General features: G+C 35.8%; 1 protein-coding gene across 1 annotated transcript in view; it reads left to right on the top strand.

Annotated features, from left to right (window-relative positions):
• LOC118187696 (uncharacterized) overlaps positions 1-22,701 on the top strand; it is a 206,333-nt gene that overhangs the window by 177,309 nt on the left and 6,323 nt on the right. Inside the window, exons 2-5 of the mRNA XM_035357974.2 lie at positions 5,472-5,749; positions 8,095-8,346; positions 12,832-13,152; positions 19,178-19,500. Coding sequence (XP_035213865.2) covers positions 5,472-5,749; positions 8,095-8,346; positions 12,832-13,152; positions 19,178-19,500 — 1,174 coding nt within the window. The remainder of the gene's footprint in view (positions 1-5,471; positions 5,750-8,094; positions 8,347-12,831; positions 13,153-19,177; positions 19,501-22,701) is intronic.

Here is a 22,701-nt window from a genome sequence, read left to right as displayed (position 1 = left end):
AATAAGAATTCTGAAGCCAGTGGTGTTAAATACTTCGTAATTAATAAAATTTTGCGAACTAAAGCTTCTAACGACCAATCAGAATAAGATCGAATCAAAACAATCATTCATTTCCTAATCTTTGAAGATATCGATTTCTTCTCTGTACTGCTCCTTTCTTCAATCATATATAAAAAAATAAAAATCTTAAAGCTTTCAGATTTTATATTACGCTCGAAAGAACGTTTTTTTAACGTTTTATGTGTTACCTATATTTATGAAATATCATGTTCTTCGCACTTAAACCACATAAAATTCAATTCAACAGCAATATCACAAGATATTTAAAAACAGCATATCTATAGAATTTCCTATAGAGAGTCTCGCGCGCTGAAGATAACTCCCCCCCCCCGTGCAGTGTTGCCAATGCTCGCATTGAAACAGTTGACTTTGTTAATCAAAAATTCGTTAAATGTGAATTACAAAATGTGAAATGGATAATGAAGGAAATTCGAAATTCACAATTCGGGTTTCCAGGTGCCCATGTTCGGACATTATTCTAAATTTGATGGCTCTAGGTACCCCCCCCCCTTTTTTTTTTTGCGAGAAATGCACCTGCATTCTGAATTCCCATTTATTTAATTTCTTTTAAAATGGTACAGGGCGATAATCTTTGATGGCAACAATTTGAAAAGTGATTCAGCCTTTTACAATGATTCAACGTAAAATCTAGTTTTGAGACTAATAGCTCTTATGAGCTACCGCTCCTTAGGGCTAATAAAAATTACCAGTGTGACTAATTTTTCGAAAATTAGTCACACTGTTTTGTGGTAGCTAAGCTGTGTGCGTCTGCCCCAAGATATAAAATGTGCTCAACTGACCACGATTGTAACCATCTTCTCATGATCAGCTTTCATCGTTGATAGTTACGTCATTGTCAAAAATTGATTTCATTACACGCATATTGTATCTGTATGTATAAATAAGTTGTTTCACGTATTCGTAAAGCTACAGTGAATTGTCTCCAAGACGATTGTCTATGTTTCCTATCGATTGGTGCCTTCTATGGGGATGGTCATTTTATACAGCTAACATTCAATATAAATGTGTATTTATACTCGAAGACAGCGATTTCCGAACTTTTTGATCTCGTATTCCTAAGAAAAAAATAAGTATAAGTTGTACTCCATGTAATATATAGGTGTGTGTATATGTAGTCTCGAGAATTCAGCCCCCAAATTTTGCTGGAGGGGGGGCGGGTCCGTGTTTCTCCCACCTGTCTTTCCGTACCATGAACCTCTCCATAGGACTTGCTGACCGCATACGTAGAGTGTCCTCATGCCGCACAGACACTATACAAACATCCATGCCCTCTCCGGGATTCGAACCCGGGTCCTTCGGTACGTTAGTTAGCATCGCTAACAACTGTCTCGGTTAGGTGGCATGTATTCCAGTTAAGCAGTCTGATGATGCAGTTCGAAGATCAGGCTCTAATTCTAATTTATTTATGCATTTAGTTTTAATTGTTGTAATTACAGGAAATGCTTCTTCATACAGATATCTAGGACCAATTGCATTCGTGCTTGCAAAATCTGGATATTCACTTTTCCATCATATCCAACAAAAAGGGCGGCATTTTTTTTCTTTAAAATCGGATTGTAACGTTGTTTTTCTCTAATGTCAATTAACTGTTTTTGAGCTGCAGTCTAAAGATGATCTACTTTTAGATTTTCAGCAAATGGGTTTCATGGCTCATTAAAACTTTGTTTTTATGTAAAATCGGTAAATTGGTTTTATTCCAAATTTACTTACGTTTCAGGAGCGAAATCACACAATGATGGAAACATTTCTAATGATATCTTTTCTGAAATCCCGTAGTACGATTATACAAGTGATCATGAGCGTACTTCTTTCGCGTACCCCACTTTGAAGACTACTTCTCTAAGATACGCTAAACACTTTCAACAGTAAATCAAGAGGTTAAAAAAAAATTAGAAATGCTCTAGAACATATTTCTGCAATAAACACTAAATAATATATTGTAAATATTTAAAATATAGAGCAAATATTTAAAAAATAATTTTCACTGATACTTTTATTTATTTGCAATTATTTGATTCCCAGCTAAAAATATTGATAACTAAATGTCTAAATAAGAAATCGTATTTTATATTTTGCATTGTAAAACTGCTGAGAGATTGAAGAAACTTGAACGACATGAAGAGTTTGTTTCATAAATTCATGCGTAATTACTCTGAAATATAGTAGATATATTATACAATGAAGGTACATCACTCAGTATAAAGATAGACTGCATTAGGCGAGCCCCCCAACAATAACAACCCCCCAAAAAACATTTCGAAGAGGGAGAAAGTATTCTACTGGATAATGTTATTCGTAAATGATATTAATATAGTCTAGCGACGGAAAGCGCGAAACTTATTGGCTGGGTGCCAAAATATTAAGTACGCCTAATAAGGACATTAGCGGACAACCCAGTCAGATGAGTGGCCAAAGCAAAATTTGTAAATGCTATGTACACTTGAAAAGAAAACGTATAAAAACATTTCAGAATTAATGAAATCAGCTCATTCTTTCCAAGCAACAACCAATTCGTAAACAATTCTTTTGTTGCCAAACCAGGAAGCAAAACTTTTGACACGTCAGGTTAATACGTATATGTATGACGTTACGATTTAAATTTAATGTAATATAACAATATTTTCTCAATATCAATAAAAGAATTAATGTGGCAATAAAACTTACAATTTTTTTATTAATTAACTGCACGATTTGAAAGCGAGCAGTGGCAACACTTTTCAAACTAAAGCAGATTTTTGCCTGTAGACGCATTAGGTTATTTCGAAGCAGGAGAGACGAAAAATGAGCAATGCCCTCCCCGGAACTGGAACCTCGGATCTCTCGAAATACGGGCCGAGTGTGCTGACCATTACACCACGAAGGCATGCTAAGAAGGCGGGAGAAATACCTTATATACTCCCCGTTTTAAATTGCGACTGGGAATTAAGAGGCCCAATCGCCAAATCCTGGTGGTTGAGAATCATCATCCACCATACTTTTAGTTCCGGCGCCACTGTAGAGACATTAGGTTTTTTTTTCCGAAGCAGGAGTGATGGAAAATGACCAATACCCTCGCCGGGACTCGAACCTCGGACCTCTCGAAATACGAACCGAGCGTGCTGACCATTACACTATGAAGGCGTGCTACGGAAAAATGCGCGCAAAAATTAGCGTTTGTGAAGTTTTTAATTAATATCTCGGCTGATTAAAGTCGTACGAAGAGAATGAGAATGGTTCGATGAGAATGTTCGAAATGGCTTCCCAGGAATTTTTGGAATCTGGAGGTACCTCTCTGAAACTCAACTCCTCACCGTTCCGGAGGAGATAATGCCACAAACAAACAGTGGCTTCAGTGATCATGTGACTTATGTATAGCTAATATAAACAAACAATGTAAATGACCTCAGAAGTGACTTACGTATAGCGAATGTAAACAAACAAGCTCATTCTTTCTTCTTTTCTCTTGCGGAATGTATCTCATTGATATGTGAAATAGAAAAACCCGTGTCTGTTAAGACTCAAGTACTCATATTTACCAGTTAATTGAGTGATGTAGTGATCTTCTAATACTTTTCTTGCAATTAAAACCTTTAATTAATTCCATTGTTCATTTCTGTGTACGACACTAGCCGCTGTCAGATGAAATATTTATTATAAAAAAGAAGATATATGTAAAAATTTTAATGAGGTCAACTAGTATCATTTTGAAGATCCAGATAGTAATTATTAATAATAATAACAGAGATGAAGATCCGCGTTTACTGTTTTCTTCCGCTTGGTTTTCTAATAATAGAAAAATTAAATTTTAAAGAAAAATGAAGTATCTTACGCTCTGCGAATGGCAACAGGCAGGCGCGTTGGTGATAAAAAATATTTTATTTCGGGCCGGCAACACATTTCTCTTAAATCACTAAATTTGTTGATTAAATTTGAAAGACAAATATCTTACTTTGTGGAGTGGCAACACATTTCCTTTAAATAGTCAAGTTAAATTTGAAATTTAGTTGAAATCGAAATTTAAATATCTCACGTTTTTCCCGAATGGCAGCCCATCCCTTTTAAATCGCTGAGTTTTTTTAATAAAAACGTCATTGAATTCGCATAAAACAGAAAAGAAATATAAAAACCAATCCGAATCTGGTCTTCGATGTGCAACATGGTTCGGTTTGAGGGCTTTTTTTTTTTTTTTGTGTGTGTGTGTGTGTGTGTGCAAAATCTGGTGGTTGTAGGTATAGTAGTTTTTTTCACAATGTGAGGAACACACATACATGCAGCTTCTTCATTAGGATTCTTCATTCCTATTTAATAAAATTATTACTGTTTTTTTGCATCTAGTTTGCTATTTTTAGTAGAACTGTAGTTAAATTGTATCATTCCCCCGTGCTGCGCAGCGCGTGCCGAACGCCGAAAACGTAAAAGTACAGGACAGGTACACGCGCATTTAATAAATACAATCTCGTAATTGTACTCTTTTGCTATCCAGAAAAATCGAGAAAATACCAGAATGTTCTCGTGCGTGATTAAAAAGCTTACAAAAGCCGGATTAAAACATGTCAATTCAGTTGTTAGTGCTGTTATTGATTGTAGCGAATTCACAGTGACATCGGATTAGCTTTTCTTCCTTTAAATTGCGTTCTGTTAAACGTTTTAGTAGTTTAAAATTTAACTATTGGGAGATATTGTACGAATATCTGTGAGGAAATTTCAGCATTTTGTTTTATTGGAATAAGAATACATTTTATTAACTTTTTATCGACTTGTGCATTCAATCCATTACGAACCCGTACGCACGCAACAATTTAGATGAAGACTGTTTAAAAGTAGAGGGAAATGAAAGCATAGATGGCCATGCTCAAAGAAACATACCCCGTCACGTGATTGAGTAAATAATATCGGTTCAAATTGCGTATGCCTTTGTGCTTATGTTCACATTTGTTTTAGAAAGATAACAACGTTTATATACGGATAACTTATTCCTTCTACAGATTTAGGCAAATTAAAACAAATTTGGGCTCTGCGTTCTTACGAGAATACTTGCCCCCTCTCCCCCAGCCACTGCTTACTTTCCTTGAAACGAAAAGCAGATTAGGCTTAATTATAGAATGAAACTCTTTCCTCCCTCCACTGAAATTATTATGTTAAGCTTGCGGGTTTAGGCAATAATCAGGTCCTGAATATAAGAACTGTAGGTATATATATATAGTACGTATCAGATCGTACATAGCAGTTCTTATGAAACTGTCCCTGGACTATGTAAAATCACTGCTAAGTGATGATGTTTTGGTTACATTTACGCTGTTTGATTTTAGGTAAACTCTTTTCACTTACACGTTTTATTCTTTTAGTGGGATATCTTTTGCTCTTTTGTTTAATAAGAAAAATTCTAAAAATGTTTTGTTTTTTCTTTTCAGCCGTGTCAGATCTAACTGAAGCATCGCGCATATTACGATCCTGCAAACCGTATGTGACGAGGTACGAGCAGACTACGCAGTTGTTCTTGCCATCAACACGACCGCCATGCGTAGACAAGCTGTACGGAAGTGCGTGTACCACACCCGTTGCCGTCATCTGTACCATCGACCGGTACCGGAACGATGGACTCAGTTCCTCCGACCTCTTCATGGTTACTCCCGTGCTTGGAGGAGCGAGGAAAAAACGAAGAAGAATCCTAGACATAGAGACGAGAAAGGTAAAATGAAACTCATATTTCTATATAGTCAAACTTCCGTTAACGGACAGTTCACCTTAATGGGTGCCAGTGCCGTCTTAACAGCACTGTGGGCCCGTGGACTAACCAGTGTGCTGAGGCCCCCTAATAGGACAACCAATCAAAAATCAAATGTAAATGGCTTAGCATGAGTCCCGTAGGCAAGTGCTCAGTGTGTCCAGCTCTAACGGGTGCTTCCTTTTAACGGACAGTTCTTGAGTCCATGTGGACCCTCGAAGTAGCAGTTCAACTCACACCTATCTAGAGGATATTTTCTGATGTCATTCTGTCATGTCAGTCTGTGCTGTCCGTGGCTCCACTAGTGTCCACTAATAGCGGCTTCGCCTGTATTTATTTTATAAATAATAATAAGAAAAATTGTAGTGAGCTCGCCAAAAAGTTACCAGAAGCTGTGGCTCCAAGAAATACTTCAACGCAGTATTTTAAAAAAAAACAATGACATTGAAAGGTGAAAAATTAGGCTACGCGCGAAATAAAATGTAGAATATAAAAAAACAGTTAAAATCAATCGTTGGAAACATGTGAATGGCAAAAAATACAGTAAAAAACCTATCGATGTGATAAGTGGAAAGTTAACACATATAAAAAACCGATCGACGAAACAAGTTAAAACAAAATTAAAACATATGAAAAACATAAAATTATAAAAATTACAAAGCGGAAAATGGTAAATTAGCCTAATTCGACCTCCAACCTGGCTTTTCAAGGGAAATTTCAATTGGACGTCGAACCAAGCTAACACCATTACGCGTTTCGCCGAAACAGACAATTGAAGCTCTTGTGTGACGAAAAATTTTTTAAATAATATGAATTGTCCCAAAAAATCTTTTGAAGCTTCAATTCTCTGTTCCGATTTCCCGACGCGTCCGCAAAAAATGACACATTAAGGTGTAAAAAATGTAAATGCAACTCATGTACAGCTAAAATAAAAATAAAAAATAAAAATAAAAATAAATAGTGGTCTGCTATTAGTCAAACTATACAATAACTTACGGGTTGGACCTCCAAGCTTAAAGAATTAAACCTTTATGAATTTTATAGATCTGAAATTAAATTCAAATGAAAACAAACGCCGTGGGTCTTGCTAAGACCAAGAAAAAATTTAAAAAGAAACATAAAAAACAGACCTGTGGTTATGCTGTCCTCTTGATTACGAAGCAAATTTGAAAAGGGGTTGTAATCCCCTCTGTGTCTTTCAAAGCCATCCCTCTCGTAGTGTGACGTAGAGGGGGGAAACAATGTCACTGTGTAACAGCCAATGCGATTAGAATGTCCTTTAAAGGAACTCGTACCCCCCGAGTTAAAGAGGGGTTGAAAGACTTGAAAAGATATGGAAAGAATTCAAAATGGCTTAGAATATTTTATAAATAATATGGACCTTTTATTTTCAGCGGGCGACTAACTTATCTCAGTTTGTCTGCCCGTCTATCTTCTTTAAATCATATGTCAGAATATCATCTCTCCTCTTCTGAGCATTTTATGATTCGAGTGATGTCTAAACTATTTGTTTAACTCGACACTAGTGCTTTTAAATTCAGTATTCGTGCTTCTTTAGTTAGATGTAAATGTTTTCCCAGAATTATTAAATTCATCGCGGCCAATTTTGACAAGGAATGTGTTAGTTAATAAAAATAGCGTATACTTTCTAAGAAGACCACCCACCTTTTCACTTGATTTTGGTTATTTTGCTATCTATGTTTATTTTGCTTGAAAACAAAGTTTCATAAAAACACCGCATTATAAACTCTGCCAGTTGACCCTGTTCTGAAAAAGATCAAGACTTTTATTTCCCGAAAGTCTTGACAATTATATTATTTTTGATGAAATTATACATTAAATCAGATTTTTGAAATATTATTGCAGAACGTTTGGTTATTGACGCTTGGGCTCTTGGGGATTCGTGGATGAGATAAATAATCGCTGATGTAGCAAACATCAAAAAAGGGAGCGATGATTTCCTTATATTTCGATGTAAGAAGAATTTACAATTTATTATGTGACATAATTTATAAAATAGTTACAATTCCCCTCCCCCTTCAGAGTAATGAACATAAAAAAAGCACTGTCTTTTTCTATTCAAGTTTTGAAAACTTCGTCGACAAATCTTTTATTTAAGGAACTAGAATGATCCTAATCTTAGATCATATAACTCTCAAATCATATATTTGATTGTTGCCCCCCCCCCGATTCACAGAACTGTCCATTGTTATGACTTTGATCCACAGAAAGGAATGGTTCTAAATGTTGACGATGTGTATTGTTGACTTTTTGGGGGGAAAATATTATATTGTATTTTTCTTTTGCAGCCTGCCAACTTCACTCTTACCAAAACTAGGCAAGATGCGGACGAGTCTGGCAATGCTTTTCTCCAGAGTATGGTGTCGCCATCTATCGGCTACACATTGAAGCAAAACGAGAACTTGGAACTGGAGCGGCTACCTTCTCCCGAGGAACAAGCAATGTTGGTGGCCCTGGAGTACCCGTCCGTCGTTGTACCTGTAGATACCAGTGGTACAAGTTTCACGAGAATGTCCCTTCTGAGACGATCTTTAATTCATGTGAGTTTATTTCAGTCACTGACGTATACTATATTTCTTTACATCTTCATAAATGTTAAGTAATACTTTGATGTGAATTGTATAAATGAAATAACCGTTAATAGTACTGTTCTATATTTGAGTTAATGTGCTACATAAAATACTTCTGGCAACTGACTTGTAATTTTAAAGCAATATGTTCTTACATATAGAAATCTTATAATATTATTTCTCTATATTTTTTAATTTTCTCTGACTTTTTGAACGATGACAAACTGTTAACCTGGTATTAATTATTCGGAATTTAAGTATCTGTAACTGTTAATTAACCAGAGATTGCTTACTAGTATTCCGAGATATTTAAAATTAAGCTTGCTGTTATTTTTAGCTCGTCTGGGCAATTTGCCCAGAAGGGCTACGGCATTTCACTTTTCAAATTGTTGCCGCCAAATATTATCGCCTGCATTACGTTCAAAGAAATTAAATAATGAAGAATCTACATAAATGTATGTATGTTTTTCATTCTGTGAAAAAACAACGGTACCTAGAGACATCGATTTTGAATAACGCAGTCCTCCACTCGAATATGGGCATCTGGGAGCCCATATTTTAGAGTTTGGATTTTGTTCTATTACCTATTGTATGTATATTTTGTATATTTAAGGAATTAAATGTATGTATATTTAAGGAATTTTTGATTAACAAACTCGACGATTTCAAAGGAAGTAGTGGTAATACTGTAAGGGGGAAGAGGAATATATCTCCAGCGCGCGAGACTCTGTATCGGATTTGCTCTTTTAAAATTATGTCATATTGTTGTTGAATTTTGTGGTTTAAGTGCGAAGAACATGATATTTAACAAATAAAGGAAACACACAAAACGTTAAAAAAAAAACGCTGCTTTGGGCATAATATAAATCTGTAAGCTTTCCATATTTTTTTTTCTTTTTTGCGTTTTTATTTTTTTAATCTAACTCATACAAGAAATAGAAGAATATTAGTATTAAATAAGCTATTAAATCAAAATATATGAATATTATGACATGTCTTTTGCTTACAGTAAAAAAAAAAAAAAAAAAATGTTGCAATCCTCTAACTTAATTTAACCATCGTAAAATGTTTAATAACACATCACCGCGTGTATAAATATGTATAAACACCACGCGTGTAAATGTAAACTTACAGCTTCGATAGCTGGCTATAAACATGAGAGAAAAATAACTGTTTAATATATGCAGACCAATACTTCGTTTGCTGTTGAAATCATTGCTTATCCATAATAAGTGTTTATAGCCGCCTGATGTTTTTCCTGTTTTATCTGCACTTGAGAGAATACGATTCTGTGTTTAAGCCAACGTAAATAAACCTAAACTTCGTTGTTTTGTTTTACTTGTAAAAGCAATGGACTAAGTGCTTAAGTAAATAAAAATAATTATGTGATTTGATTTGATTCACTTTTTTTTTTTTTTTTTCCATTTTGTTGAATAGAAATAAAAATATTTTATTCTTTTTAAATTTTCAAACGTATTAAAATAGAGTAAGGGGGGAAAAGTACAAACTGGTTTATTACATTAATTACAACAAATATGTAGTTGCCTTGTAGAGTCATTGGGTTTTGTGCTGTGCCTTCGCCGGGACTCGGAACACTAGACCTCTCCAATACGCTTCGAGTACGCTTGCAAGTACACCACGAAAGGCATGCATAAAGGAGGAAAAAATACCTTATTATATAGGTTTTATGTAGGTGGTTTTTTTAAATATAATCAAAATTATAACTTTATTAACTAAAAATTGTCTTTTATTGTATTTTTATTTGTATTTTAGTGATCTTAGAATTTTATAGAATTGATTTGCAGGTTTTACTTGTAATTTTATTCATTTTGACTTATTGAGATACTAATATTATGCCTTGAGATTTTTTAATTCTATGTGTCCTTGTTTCTTTTTACTTGATATGTGTTAATTGTTGTGTTTGTATTTTAATGTTGGTTTTGGTTTATTGAGAATATGGCAAAGCACACTAGGGCTATCTGCCTAAGAGGAAGGATACCTTCGTGGAGGACTTTCTAAGGGAAACTGGCTCGTATACACGTTACACGTGTATTTTAATGTTGTGATTGTGCTTGAGTTTTGTTTTGTGTTGAACTTAGAGGCGACGCAAACAAGAGCACCTTACCTTATACGGGCTTTATATAGGCTTCCAGACCAAAAATGTCTCATTGGTTTCTTGAACACGTCAAAGCACACGAGGTCTATTTGCCTAGGCGGAGAGATGCCTTCATGGAGGCGAGAAGGCAAACCATGGTGTCAGCCCGTCGGCTAGGATAGGATTGACCGGTTTTAATTACTCTGCGAGAATTCCTTGGATTTTCCTGTTATTTACACGGGTGTTAAAGACATTTCGAATAAGTGGAGTTCTGTATTTAAAAATCGCCGATAACACTGTGTGTAAAACTTTATATAATTCTTTATTCCTCCCTTTTTTTTTAATTACATCCGTTTTCAAAGTTTTATTATTGTCTAGGCCCACAGGTCGGATGTCTTAAAGGCCCTTCCCAATCATCTTACAATTTTACCGTAAGCCTGATTTTCCCTCTCGCACACATTGATAGCCATAATGGCTTCGTCGTTTTGTAACATTCTGAGGCCTTTGCATGCACTAACAATTCAGTAAATGTGGTGAATTTTTGCCCTTTTGCAGAGTCCCCAGTACTGCAGACACATTAAGACTTCCTAAAAGAAAAGCTGTGCCCAGGACCTAAGACCAGTGTCAGCGGGCCGTCACCATTCGGAACCCTTTCCCAGAGTCCCACTGATGACTTGTTTTTCTTTGTTTTGGACTTTGTTTGCACTCCTCTTAACATGCGTTTAAGTGCGTTTTAGTACTAGTACCAGGCTATTATTACGTCCTAGTTTCTAAAACGTGGGAGTGGGTTTTAAGAGCCGCAAAATATGATCTAAATCTTCATTTTGTTCAATCAAATCAAATACATTTTCGTTTAAAGAAATTAGGAAACTTCTTGTAAGAGGACTCCAAAAGTAAATTGTGTCGGAGGCTGTAAACTATGATAACCTAGCTTTGACTGGAGATGAATTTATTAAATGCGGATATTTGATTGGTTTTTCGCTGCCATCTGTATACAGTTTTCTGTAATTTATTTATTTGTCTTTGTATTATTTACATTGATTTTTTTTTAAATTTATTTATCAAGTTTATTTTTAGTTCAAAGGGGCTTTGTCTCTGAAGGAGTATTGTTTTCGTTTTGCGATTTTGCGTTCAATCACTATAAATGACCGTTTCACTTTTCAAACTGTTGCCACCAAATGTTATTATATTTGAAGAATTGTACCACTTGTATTATATTTGAAGAAATTAAACAATGAAATATCTGCATAAATGTATGTTTCTCGCATTGTGATAAAACAACGGTACATAGAGCCATCGAATTTTGAATGACGTTATCTTCCTACGAATATGGGCATGTGGAAGACCATTTGAAATTTGGAATTTGTCTTATTATCGATTTAATATTTTGTAAAACTATAACGAATTTTTGATTAACAAACTCAACGATTTGAAAGCGAGCAATGGCAACACTCTACAGGGGGGGGGGATATTTTTTTATTTCCAGCGCGCGGAACTGTGTATCGGAAATTCTAAAGATAGGCGCATTTTAAAATTATTTTGCAGCATTGCTATTGAACTGAATTTTATGGTTTAAGTGCAAAGAACATGATAGATACTATTTAATAAATAAAGGTAACACATAAAACGTTAAAAAAAAACGCCTCTTTGCATGTAATTTAAAATCTAAAACCTTTCAAATTTTTATTTATTTTTGTGTGTGTGTCTTTTAATTCTTTTCGTTCCACTCTACCGTATAGTTGTCATATCATTTTGTTTCTTCGTTTCGAAAATAAGGTGGCTCAAAAAGCCTAGATACATTTAACAAATTGAGAAAAATTGTAAGTAGCGTAACTTACGGAATGTGCTTTTTGAATTTTTCTCGTATTTTTAGCCCAAAGGCGCGTTAGCCCAGAAAAACAGGTAGAGCTATCAAATTTTGAACAACGTAGTCCTCCACCCAAACATGGGCACCTGGAAGCCCGAATTTTGAATTTCGAATCTGTTTTATTATCTATTTAATATTTTGTAAAACTTTAACGAATTTTTCATTAAAAAATTCAGCGATTTCAAAGCGAGCAATGGCAACAGTGTACCGATGAAACCATTTTTATCTCCAGTGCGCGAGACTGTCTATTGAAAATTTTAGAGATATGGTTTTTTTTAATATTTTTATCCCAAAAGGGGCGTCAGCCGAGATCCTTTCAAAACACCTCTCGAAATGTGTATGTGTGTGTAAATGGGGGGGGGGAAGCCCTTTCGGGCGTAATATAAAATCTGAAAGCTTTCAAATACTTTATCAAAATAATAATATTTTTTCAATATGTTAAAAATTTTAGATTCATTTCTTTGTAATTTAATTGAAACATTTTGTATGCCAGGCTGATTTCGTCATCAAACGAAAGAAAAGCAAGAAGAGATCGAAACGCCGCCATACTTTCTGTGAAGGTGACAACAGGGAGATAGAGAAGGCTATTCGTAATGTAACTAACTCTTCTTGCCAGACAGATGACTTGTTGGACATCACATCTATGTCTTCTACAAACTCCATGCACAGGTCTCTGTCAAAAAGACGTTCTCGATCCGTTCTGGACAACTCCAGGCGAAGGACCTCCATTCTGGATGAGCTTGATCTTGTTTCACTGAAGCAAGATTCCAAGGATTCAGCCACGGAAGATGATAAGGACAAGTCGCCTAGCAAGGTATTATTATATCTCAGCTTTTGATTATGTTAAACAGTATCAGAATATCAATATAAGTTGGATTTTCTTGCCTTTTGAATGCTTTCCTTAATATTTATCTGTTAATAACAATGCTGACGTTTCAAATACTGTATATTCCGGCGCATAACGCGCAGCGGTATACAAGTCACGCCTGTAATTTAAAACTGCATTTTATAATTTTTTAGGTATATTCATATTCGCCATATAACGTGCACCCTTTTTGTTACGAAGAGACCTGGAAGATACATGTGCGATGCTGTTATCGTTTGAAGTCGTTCATCGGCACATTTTTCGCAAGCTTTCGAACAATGGTATAGTTGGAGCGTCTCAAACACAATCTTGGCTGGCATTCTGCTCAAACATAGACTCGTCCAAAAGGGGCGTTATTACTTATTGCGACTTGAAAGGTCACATGAAAGTCTCCTCTTCTCCGGAAGGAATACGCTTGAAAGAAAGAAAGTCCCCATCCTTCCACCCTATTTTGAGATTAATTCGATCCCAATATCGCAAGCGTGTTTCGGCAAATGCATGATAAGTAAATAATTCTACAGAGAGGATGGGTTGTATTCAATGCAGATGTGCACAAGAATCTTATTCTAGAGTTTCGGGAAAAGGAGGAATTAATTTGGGACACGATTGTACTTCCAACCCGAATGAATTCATGGAATTAAGAGTGAGATGTTTCCCTTTTTTCTAGTCATTTGAAGCTGTGATTTTTTAAGTGAACATCGAAGGTTTTAAACCGCATTTGCTTTAGCTGTAATACAGTTGATATAGTATTCCTTTTAGTAGTAAATATCGCTTCTGCCAAACGAAACAAGCTTAGTGCTGGTTTCAAATGCAAAGTCATTCAATTTACGAAAGCTAATGGACATCATTCTGCTGCAAGGATATTTGATATTGGTTGAAAGCTCGAAACGGGAATGGAAGAAAAGTGATATGACACTAATTAATATGACAAAGAATGAATGTGCTTCGGGAAAAGGAGCAACGAAATGGCCTATCACAGAAGAGAGTTCTGGAACATTTGGTCCTAGCGAACTGGGTCCTAGGGAATCGCTAGTAACAGCATGTTAATGGCAAATAAAATTCGCAGCTTTTTACTTCCTTGTAACGAAGTAAAAAGGAAGTATTGTAATCGCGAAAGATTTCAGGCAGCACATTTCAACGGAAATATCCCATTTTGACCTCTTTCAAATGCAATTTAACGATGTATTTCCGTGATATCTGTATGTAAGGACAGAATGAAACACTCTTTTCCTCCAAAAAAATTATAAAACTGCTTAAAAATCCAACTAATATCTGAAGAGAATTTTTCGTGGCGTCTGTACGAACGTATGTACGTGCGTACGTACGTATCTCGCATAACTCAAAAACCAGTAGCCTCAGAACGTTGAAATTTTGTATATAGGACTGCTATAACATGTAGATGTGCACCTCGTATTTTGGTTGCAATCGGCCGCACCAAACGTATATAAATATATTTATATCCACTATGTTACCCGGCTCAGTGATCTCAGTTTCTTTACTCTAATATGTTTGTAAATTGTACATTTTTTGCTTTAAAAGTGATTGAATTATGTTGTTCTTATCTTCCGGTTCAGGTTTTTATGCCTTTAGTAAATCTGTATGCAATATTTTTAGAATTATCAACAATTTTAAAGTTGTTTAACCCCTTCGAGCCGGGTAGCGAAAACGCGCGCTTACCGCTGAGGCCGGCAGTGTCTTACGCGAGCGTCTCTCCAGGGCCGGGGGCTTTTTTGCTACTAAGCCTAAATCCATGAAATTTCCGAAGTATCAACGCATTGTTTAATAATGCTCTATAGAATATTTAAACGGCTTATGCTTTATAAATATTTATATATATATATACTTTACTTACCTTATTTCTTGTTTAAATGCATATTTTACACATTTTATTTTAATTACTCACCATTTTATGAATTTTAACATTATACATCTGAAAACTAAATATATTACTTAAAATTCTCTTTTCGTATGAAAAATTTGAAAACAGGGATCTACACACAGTCCTACGTTACATTCCTTGCACTCGTAATAACTCATTTGCCGTTTTGGAGGATTTTTCCGGGAATGTGAACAAACGAAGCATCGTCGTCTCATTTTCTTATCAGTCTCTTCTGAACAAAGTTTTGGAAAATGTCTTTCAGTTAATCTTTCAGAATCAATATCAGAATATCAGAATTTCAGAATCAATATCTGAAATATTTTGCATCATTTCTGCTATTTCATGCTCTGTTAAACATTTTCGATGCTTCGACATTGCAACGGTAAAAACAAAGAATTCACGTCTAACAAGATCTAATTATTTTCTAAAAACTGAACTGCAAACCGAAATACCCAACGCTTTAGAGCAAATAAAACTTCTCTACTTACAGTAAACAACTACCACGTGCGAATAAAGTGCGATTTAAAGAGACGTCATAAATCACGCCATTCGGAAACATTTATTTCCCCGTTTGTTTATATAATCAAAAACACGTGTATGTGAGTCATGCTTCTTTCATTTCGAGTAGAAGGTCTAATTTACATGTATCTGAAACCATATGGACATACAGTGCCATCTTGTGGCAGAAATTATAGTTTGAAAAACGTTCCAAAGTACTGGCACAAATACGTGACAGTCGGTAGAGAATGGAACAATCCTCTGGCACGCCTGCGTGTCGGCCGGTAGGTAAGTGCGTTCGTTGCTGGCACGTATACGTGACAGTCGGCGCGAAGGGGTTAAGTGCCGCTAAGCCTTTTTTTATGGCGGTCATTGATTGTTTACATTTGAAACAGCAGACTAGTGGATTTGTTGCCAATCTAGAGAAACTTAGCTTCGCAACAACAAAGATAACGCCTTCGTTTATTCTTGCCAATTAAATCATGCTTAATCCTTTCTGGAATTTTTTCGAGGAAATAAGTGTTTAAGATTTACTTCGTAATTTTTAATATAGATATTTTGAGTTTTTATGTATTTTTGCCTTCTCACGAAGTGAGAACGGAATTAATTGAATGAGAAATACTCAATAGTCTGTGAAAAACTTTTTTTTGTGTGTTTTGTTTGCTTAATTTCTTTTATACATCATTCTAGCTTTGTTATAGTATTTGAATAGAACATGTGGCAACGATTAGATAATTCTTTAAATGATATAAATTTTGTGCATTCTGAGTTATAATATGAACGAAATAATGTTAAGTAAACCTAGTGCCAGAGTGTCGCTGTGGTAAACAAAGTGAACTTTAAAGAATGCATTTGTTTATGCGCTGTCCGCGAAGTAGATTTAATTCAATCTAATAAGTTTAAAGGAAATGCAAGAAAAAATGCGTATAATTTAATATTCCGTACAAGGAAGTCATGTGGTGTACACATCAGATTTTTTTATTTGTATTTAAAAAAAAAATTCGACACAATTTTAATTATAACCTAATTTTTACCATCTTCTTACAGTAGATGTATTTCTAGGCATATCTACAAAAAATTAGGATTTTTTATTTAAAATTTCCAAAGATATACGTGAATTAATTATATTGTCATTTATTGAATTAAATATATTATTACTCATATTGGCACGATTTGAAATTTGGCATATTTTTTATAAGCCATAATAATGCCAACTGTGCTTTACGCATTTGTTAAAATTATTTGAAAGTATGGAAGATGCACTTTTTTTCCGCTCGTGCACAGTGAAAAAAAGGGAAAGGAATATACTAGAATCTATTTTTTATTTCTTCCTTTATAGTATAGATGAATAATTTTGCCAAGTTAATTAATCTTGGCGCAAACTGAAAAAAAAAAAGTACTCCAAGATAACTTTTTAAATTTAAAGGTAAATTTCTGCCCAAATTTTGCACAATTTCATGTTTGGGCATAATTTGAGTCATGCACTCGAAATATTGAAAAACGTTCGGTATGCCATTTCAGAAAAGGACCAATTTTGTGTCAGAATACTGATCTTAGAAAAATGCTATGTATAAATATGATATATATCTTAAGTCGCGCTTTCAAGACATGAAAAACGCAAGTTAAATTTCGTCAAACGGTCCAGTAGGGCGGAAGCTATAGAAATTAGGTCCACCCCCCTCCCAGACTAAACTCCTTATTTTGATAATAATTGAGGATTACAAGTGCACGAAATTTCTCTCTGCGATACTAAATGGACTAAATGCCTGCCAGAGAGGAAAAAATACCGTACTTTGGCGGATTGCCCGGCAAAAATTTATTGGGAAAGGACTCTGCAGCTATCTATCGGGAGGAAATTATACTGAATTGTCAGTGTCATGAAGAAATGCCATTCGGACATGCATTCGTATTAATACAACGCATATTTAATCCATAGAATCATTTGACATTGCCCTCGGGACATGTATGTGCCGGTGGTAGCGAAAGGGTTAACTAAAATTGAACTATGTACCCTACAAATTGATACATTTCTTCTGTAGGGCAATGCATATAATCTAGTTTCAATTATTTCCGTCGGTGGACTCAAGCAGCCACTATGTTCTCGTCTAAGCGGAGGAAACTATTTATCTACCTGCGTAACTTTATTATATTTAGCTGCTCATTTACATAATTCTGGATTGAGCGAATGGCATGATGAAACAGAAGCGATGTTAGAGCAAAAGTAAAAGTTAATCATTGGGAGGGGGAAGATTTTATGCATGCATAGAGCGCTTGAAAGAGACAGACTATAGATGGCAACAAGCATAGTTGCTAACCATAAGCGAGAGGTGGTTCAGGATTGTGCGGTTAAACCTCTCCATCAGGCCATCAAACTGCGGATGTAACGGGGACGTCTGCGTTTTCTTGATTTCGAAGAATCAAGAAGAATGGTATCGCTAGCTGCCCCTGTTCCTGCTTGCTTACCGTAGTGCCGTCCTCGAGGGCACCGGCTATTCTCTATCCCACTTCTAATACCAGTTGTTGCATTCTGCTGGTTTGTAGATTTAGAGCGACTGACGGTAACACTTTATGAAGAACCAAAACACAATTTATTCGCCAATATTACACAGAACAGTTCCTACAGTTGTCGAAAAACTACGATAAACACGCTGAAACAATCAGCAACACAGCCTTCAGGCTATCAGTCTATAACAGTGAAGACAGCTTCACGGCAAAGCACTGAAGTACAGCTCCCGACTCGGTCGATGCCTCTCAAGCTAATCTCTGAACTCAACACACTCAAGGTACTCCTCACGATAAAACTGCTTCTTTTTGTACAGGCAGATCTTTATAGATTTTGACCTGTCTCCGAGAACATTCTAGGGTAAAACGGTCAAAATTCGTTCTAGGATGTTCTCGCTCCGTCTATAGCATGTCGCCAAATTTATCGCTTTTAGCTTTGATCAAGGATTCTACTGCCAATGGCGTGCAGTCCTTGGGAGGAGGCAGTGTTGCAAAATGCCCAGCTGCTGTAGGATAGCTTTCCCTCAAAGCGGGTTTAGAGTTGCCAGGAAGTGACAAGGAAAGGCAGAGTTTCCAGATTTGGCACAAAATCCCCCATTTGGCGATATGATTCCGAAGCCCAGCTGCTGTAGGATAGCTTCCCCTCAAAGCGGGTTTAGGGTTGCCAGGAAGTGACAAGGAAAAGCAGAGTTTCCAGATTTGGCACAAAATCCCCCATTTGGCGATATGATTCCGAAGACAAGTGAAAGCCACACTGGCTAAATGCTTCTGCACCACCGCATAGTGTAAAATCAAGAGAATACACGATTTTTAAACATTAAATATCGTGTAGCTAAATCAGTCGAGCCAGTCACACTTGTGTATCTTTCCTAATGATTTGTAATGGATTCGCATATTCTCTCTCGTACGTTGCTGGAGTGAACGTGCATGAATGGAATTAAGACGCTGGTATGACGGGCATTAAAATGCTTTTCAAGTCTACAGAGTTGCAGTTCCTTATACTTTTACTTTTAACCCACGAGTTTCATAATCAGCTCATGAGTACGGATATGGCAACTGTTATAAAATATTACATGATTAATTTATTTATTTCAGGGAAGCATAGGAAGCATGAAGAAGTCGAAAACGAGCTCTTCCCTGAGATCTAGAGCTTTCAATCCCATATCCAGTCTTTCTGCCGCTATCTCCATAGCAGCAGTCAAGATGCGTAACTCGACACGAAGTGGAGGTGCCAATAAGCAAGACGATGGCAGATCGTCCAGTGGTAACTGGAGCGCAAGTAGTAGCACGCGAGCTTCTGTGGATTCGGACCATCACCATGCTGCCTCGCCTGTGGATGGTGTGAGTAGTCCCTCGAGGAACTCCATCGGGAAGGATTCTGTGCTATCAGATGCTACGCAACTGGACCCACACAACAGGTTGGTCAATGTTTTCCATTTATACTTTATTTTTCTATGAATTCAACAAATACAATGTTAAAGAAGAGAGATAAAACCTAATCTACATATGGCCAATAGTCACATGCAGCACGCGTTCGTTGGCATCGGACTAATAGGAAATTAGAAAAAGATATGTGTTCTGTGAGATGGATAATGAATACAAATAATGAAATTTTGAGTTGGCTATAAAACTTATGATAGTGGTACCTAACTTTGGTATCAGTTATTTTTATTTCAGTAATAGGCAGTCATGGACTTTCAGGTAATTTTTAAGCATAATTCGTAAAAAGAAATAAACACACTAAAGCAAAGCAAGAACAGTGACAATCGTACCACTACTCACCACTTTAAATTTATAGCCTTACATTTCGCTATAAAAAGCAAGTGCAGACTATATGTTCACTTTCGTTTTGGCATTTTGCGTTAGTTCATTATAAAAGTATCAATCACTTTTCAAACTGTTGCCACCAAATATTAGTGCACTGCATTATATTTAAACAAATTAAATAATGAAGAGCTTGCAGGATTATATGTATGTTTCTCGCAATGTGGAAAAACGACGGAAGCTAGACACATTGAATTCTGAATAACGTAGTCCTCCTCTCGAATATGGACATTTGAAAGATCAAATTTGGAATATTTTGAAATCCTTTAACGAATTTTTGATTAACAAACTCAACGATTTCAAAGCGTTCCTTTAGCACTAACATCGTGTGAATCTTCAACAGGGATATTTTATGCTCGAGGTTTCTTTACATTTCTGACTGATGTTGGTAGCATAGCAACGTAAAGACGTTTCAATATCTAACTGTATTTTGCTTCGAATGACTTTGAATGTCTGTATCACTTTCCAAATCCCGTTTTGAATCATGGGGAAAGAAAAAGCTTACGTTTTCTTACTCTCTGTTGTTGAATCTGATTTGCTTTTTTTCTCTCTTTGACATGCCAGATTTTTCTGTTGCTCGAAGAATGTGAATTATTTTCATTATTTTATTGAGATTAATTAAATGATCAAAATAATAATTATTTAATTTAATTAAGATATCAGTTCCCTCACATTCCCATTTAATAGATCAGAATTTTTCTTTTGTAATCACCTAACTCACTTTCCTATAATAATTTTCTGTTCTTTCTTTTTTGCTTAGAAGAGATTATTTAAGAATGGGTACATATTTTAATTAATTTTTCATTTACTAGTGTTTTCATTCATTTTGCTGCTCTTGCTTTAAAACAGAGTTTGTTTTTATTGGCCCAAATCTTTACAAATGATCTTGAGTGCCCTGGGGAAAATTATTAACGATTTAACACTTGACAGTCCAAGTAATAGCAATTTGTTATTATTTGTACGATTATCCTTACTATCACAAGTGTGTATTTAATACAGAAGTATCCTATGAAGATTATTAGAAACGGATATAGTTTGACCATCTCAAATGCAACCCTCGCTAGCATTCTGCCAAAACACATAGACTTGCCCAAAAGGGGCGTTATATTACTTGCTGCGACATGAAAGTCTTCTCTTCTGAAGAAAGTGTGTGTGTGATTATGCCAAAGCCTCGAGGGCTATCTGCCTAAGAGGAGGGATACCTTTGTGGAGGACTTTCTAGAGGAAACTGACTCGTATACACGTTACACATGGGGCAAACCACGAAAACGCCCATGCAGCGAGCCCGTTCGCAGAATAGAACCTTGAACCGAACTACCAGTGTTCAGCGACTTTACCACTCGGCCGCTGGTGGGCCCCTTCTGCAGAAAGAGATATGCTGGACGGAAAGAAAGTCTCCATCCTTCCACCCTATTTTGAGAATAATTCGGTCCGAGTGGCGCATGCGTGTTTGCACTCATGGTCGCGGATGGGGTGGTCGAACTATAGTAATTTATTTTTTATTTTATTTATTTATTTTTTTATGTGTGTGCAATCCAAATAATGCCAGCTATCACTATTAGAATTATATTTATTATCACAAATACATGTGTAATATAGATTTTGATTAGAAAGGTTAGATTATGACTAGGTCAGTGTGATTAGTTTATAGAGGCTCATATTCTTTGGTAGCATCAAATATACGAGAACTCCAAAAAGTGGATTATCGTTATGTCTGTAAGTACCACTGAGATAGGGAAGGGGTGTAAAGGACCCTTTTATATGACTCAAAGTTAACAGACGGCACCGCCATTGCTTACAAAAGCCAGCAATTATGGCTTAAATTTTTTTCCTGTGGGCTATAGGGACCAGATTTTAATGCATTAGGGTCATTTAGTCAGCTATTTTTACAGGAATGAGCAGAAAAACAAATCAACGGGGTCTTGACTTTCTATTCCATATTAAAGAGTAAAATTTAAATCTCCATAATTTACCGAAATTTCTTGAGGCCCATTTAAAGTAATAAATCTGTCCCAGCCCCCTGGAAAAGATCTAAAGAATAATGGATTAACTAAAACTAGGAAAACCAAGTTAGCCTAACGGCTACACAGTTAGAGTAACGCACAAAACTGGCTGTGACCTAAGGTCAGTGTAACAAGCCTGATGGAGAGAATAACGGAACACCGCAGAATACTACTTACAAGGAACCTTCAACAGGCAGAACACGCTCTAATTCTACCGTTTAAAAGCTTCCTTTAAATGCCCTTTTCTTTCTACCTGACTTGAATATCACTCCAGCTAAAAATTTACATTCTGTCAGGAAAATGGATGTGAGGGAGAAAAGAAAGATATTTTAACATAACATAACTGGTGAAAGAACTTAAAACGAGACCTTATAAGCTTATGAAAAGCCCTCTTCGTGATCCAAGTACCCCAAACTGTTCATCACAAGTAACATATGCAGTATAGAATTCTCTTGGAGAGACATTAAAAGCGTATATAAAGTTCTTTTCATAGTCCAAGTAACGCCCAACTGTTGTTATCATGGGCATTCTTATTATTACTTAAAATTTGGTCAAAAGAATGCACCAGCCATTCCTGACATATGGTTTATATCTAGTGTTCAAGCGTTTTATTGTTTTGTGTTGAGGGAGGGTGAATTTAGAAGTAAATAGATTGATGTGACATTGTCAGATGTACCTAGGATTGCAATGTCAGAAGTTCAAGTTCCTTTAAAATGGCTAGTAAAAATATTTTGACAGACATCTGTGTTCTAATTAAATGAAAATTCATACCTTGTTTTGAAATAAATTATT

Source organism: Stegodyphus dumicola, chromosome 11 (assembly GCF_044657685.1).
Source record: "Stegodyphus dumicola isolate Sdum_Otavi_A_Nest chromosome 11, ASM4465768v1".
Taxonomy (NCBI): domain Eukaryota; kingdom Metazoa; phylum Arthropoda; class Arachnida; order Araneae; family Eresidae; genus Stegodyphus; species Stegodyphus dumicola.
Note: the sequence above shows the minus strand (reverse complement) of the source record. Positions and strands in the feature narration are given on the sequence as shown.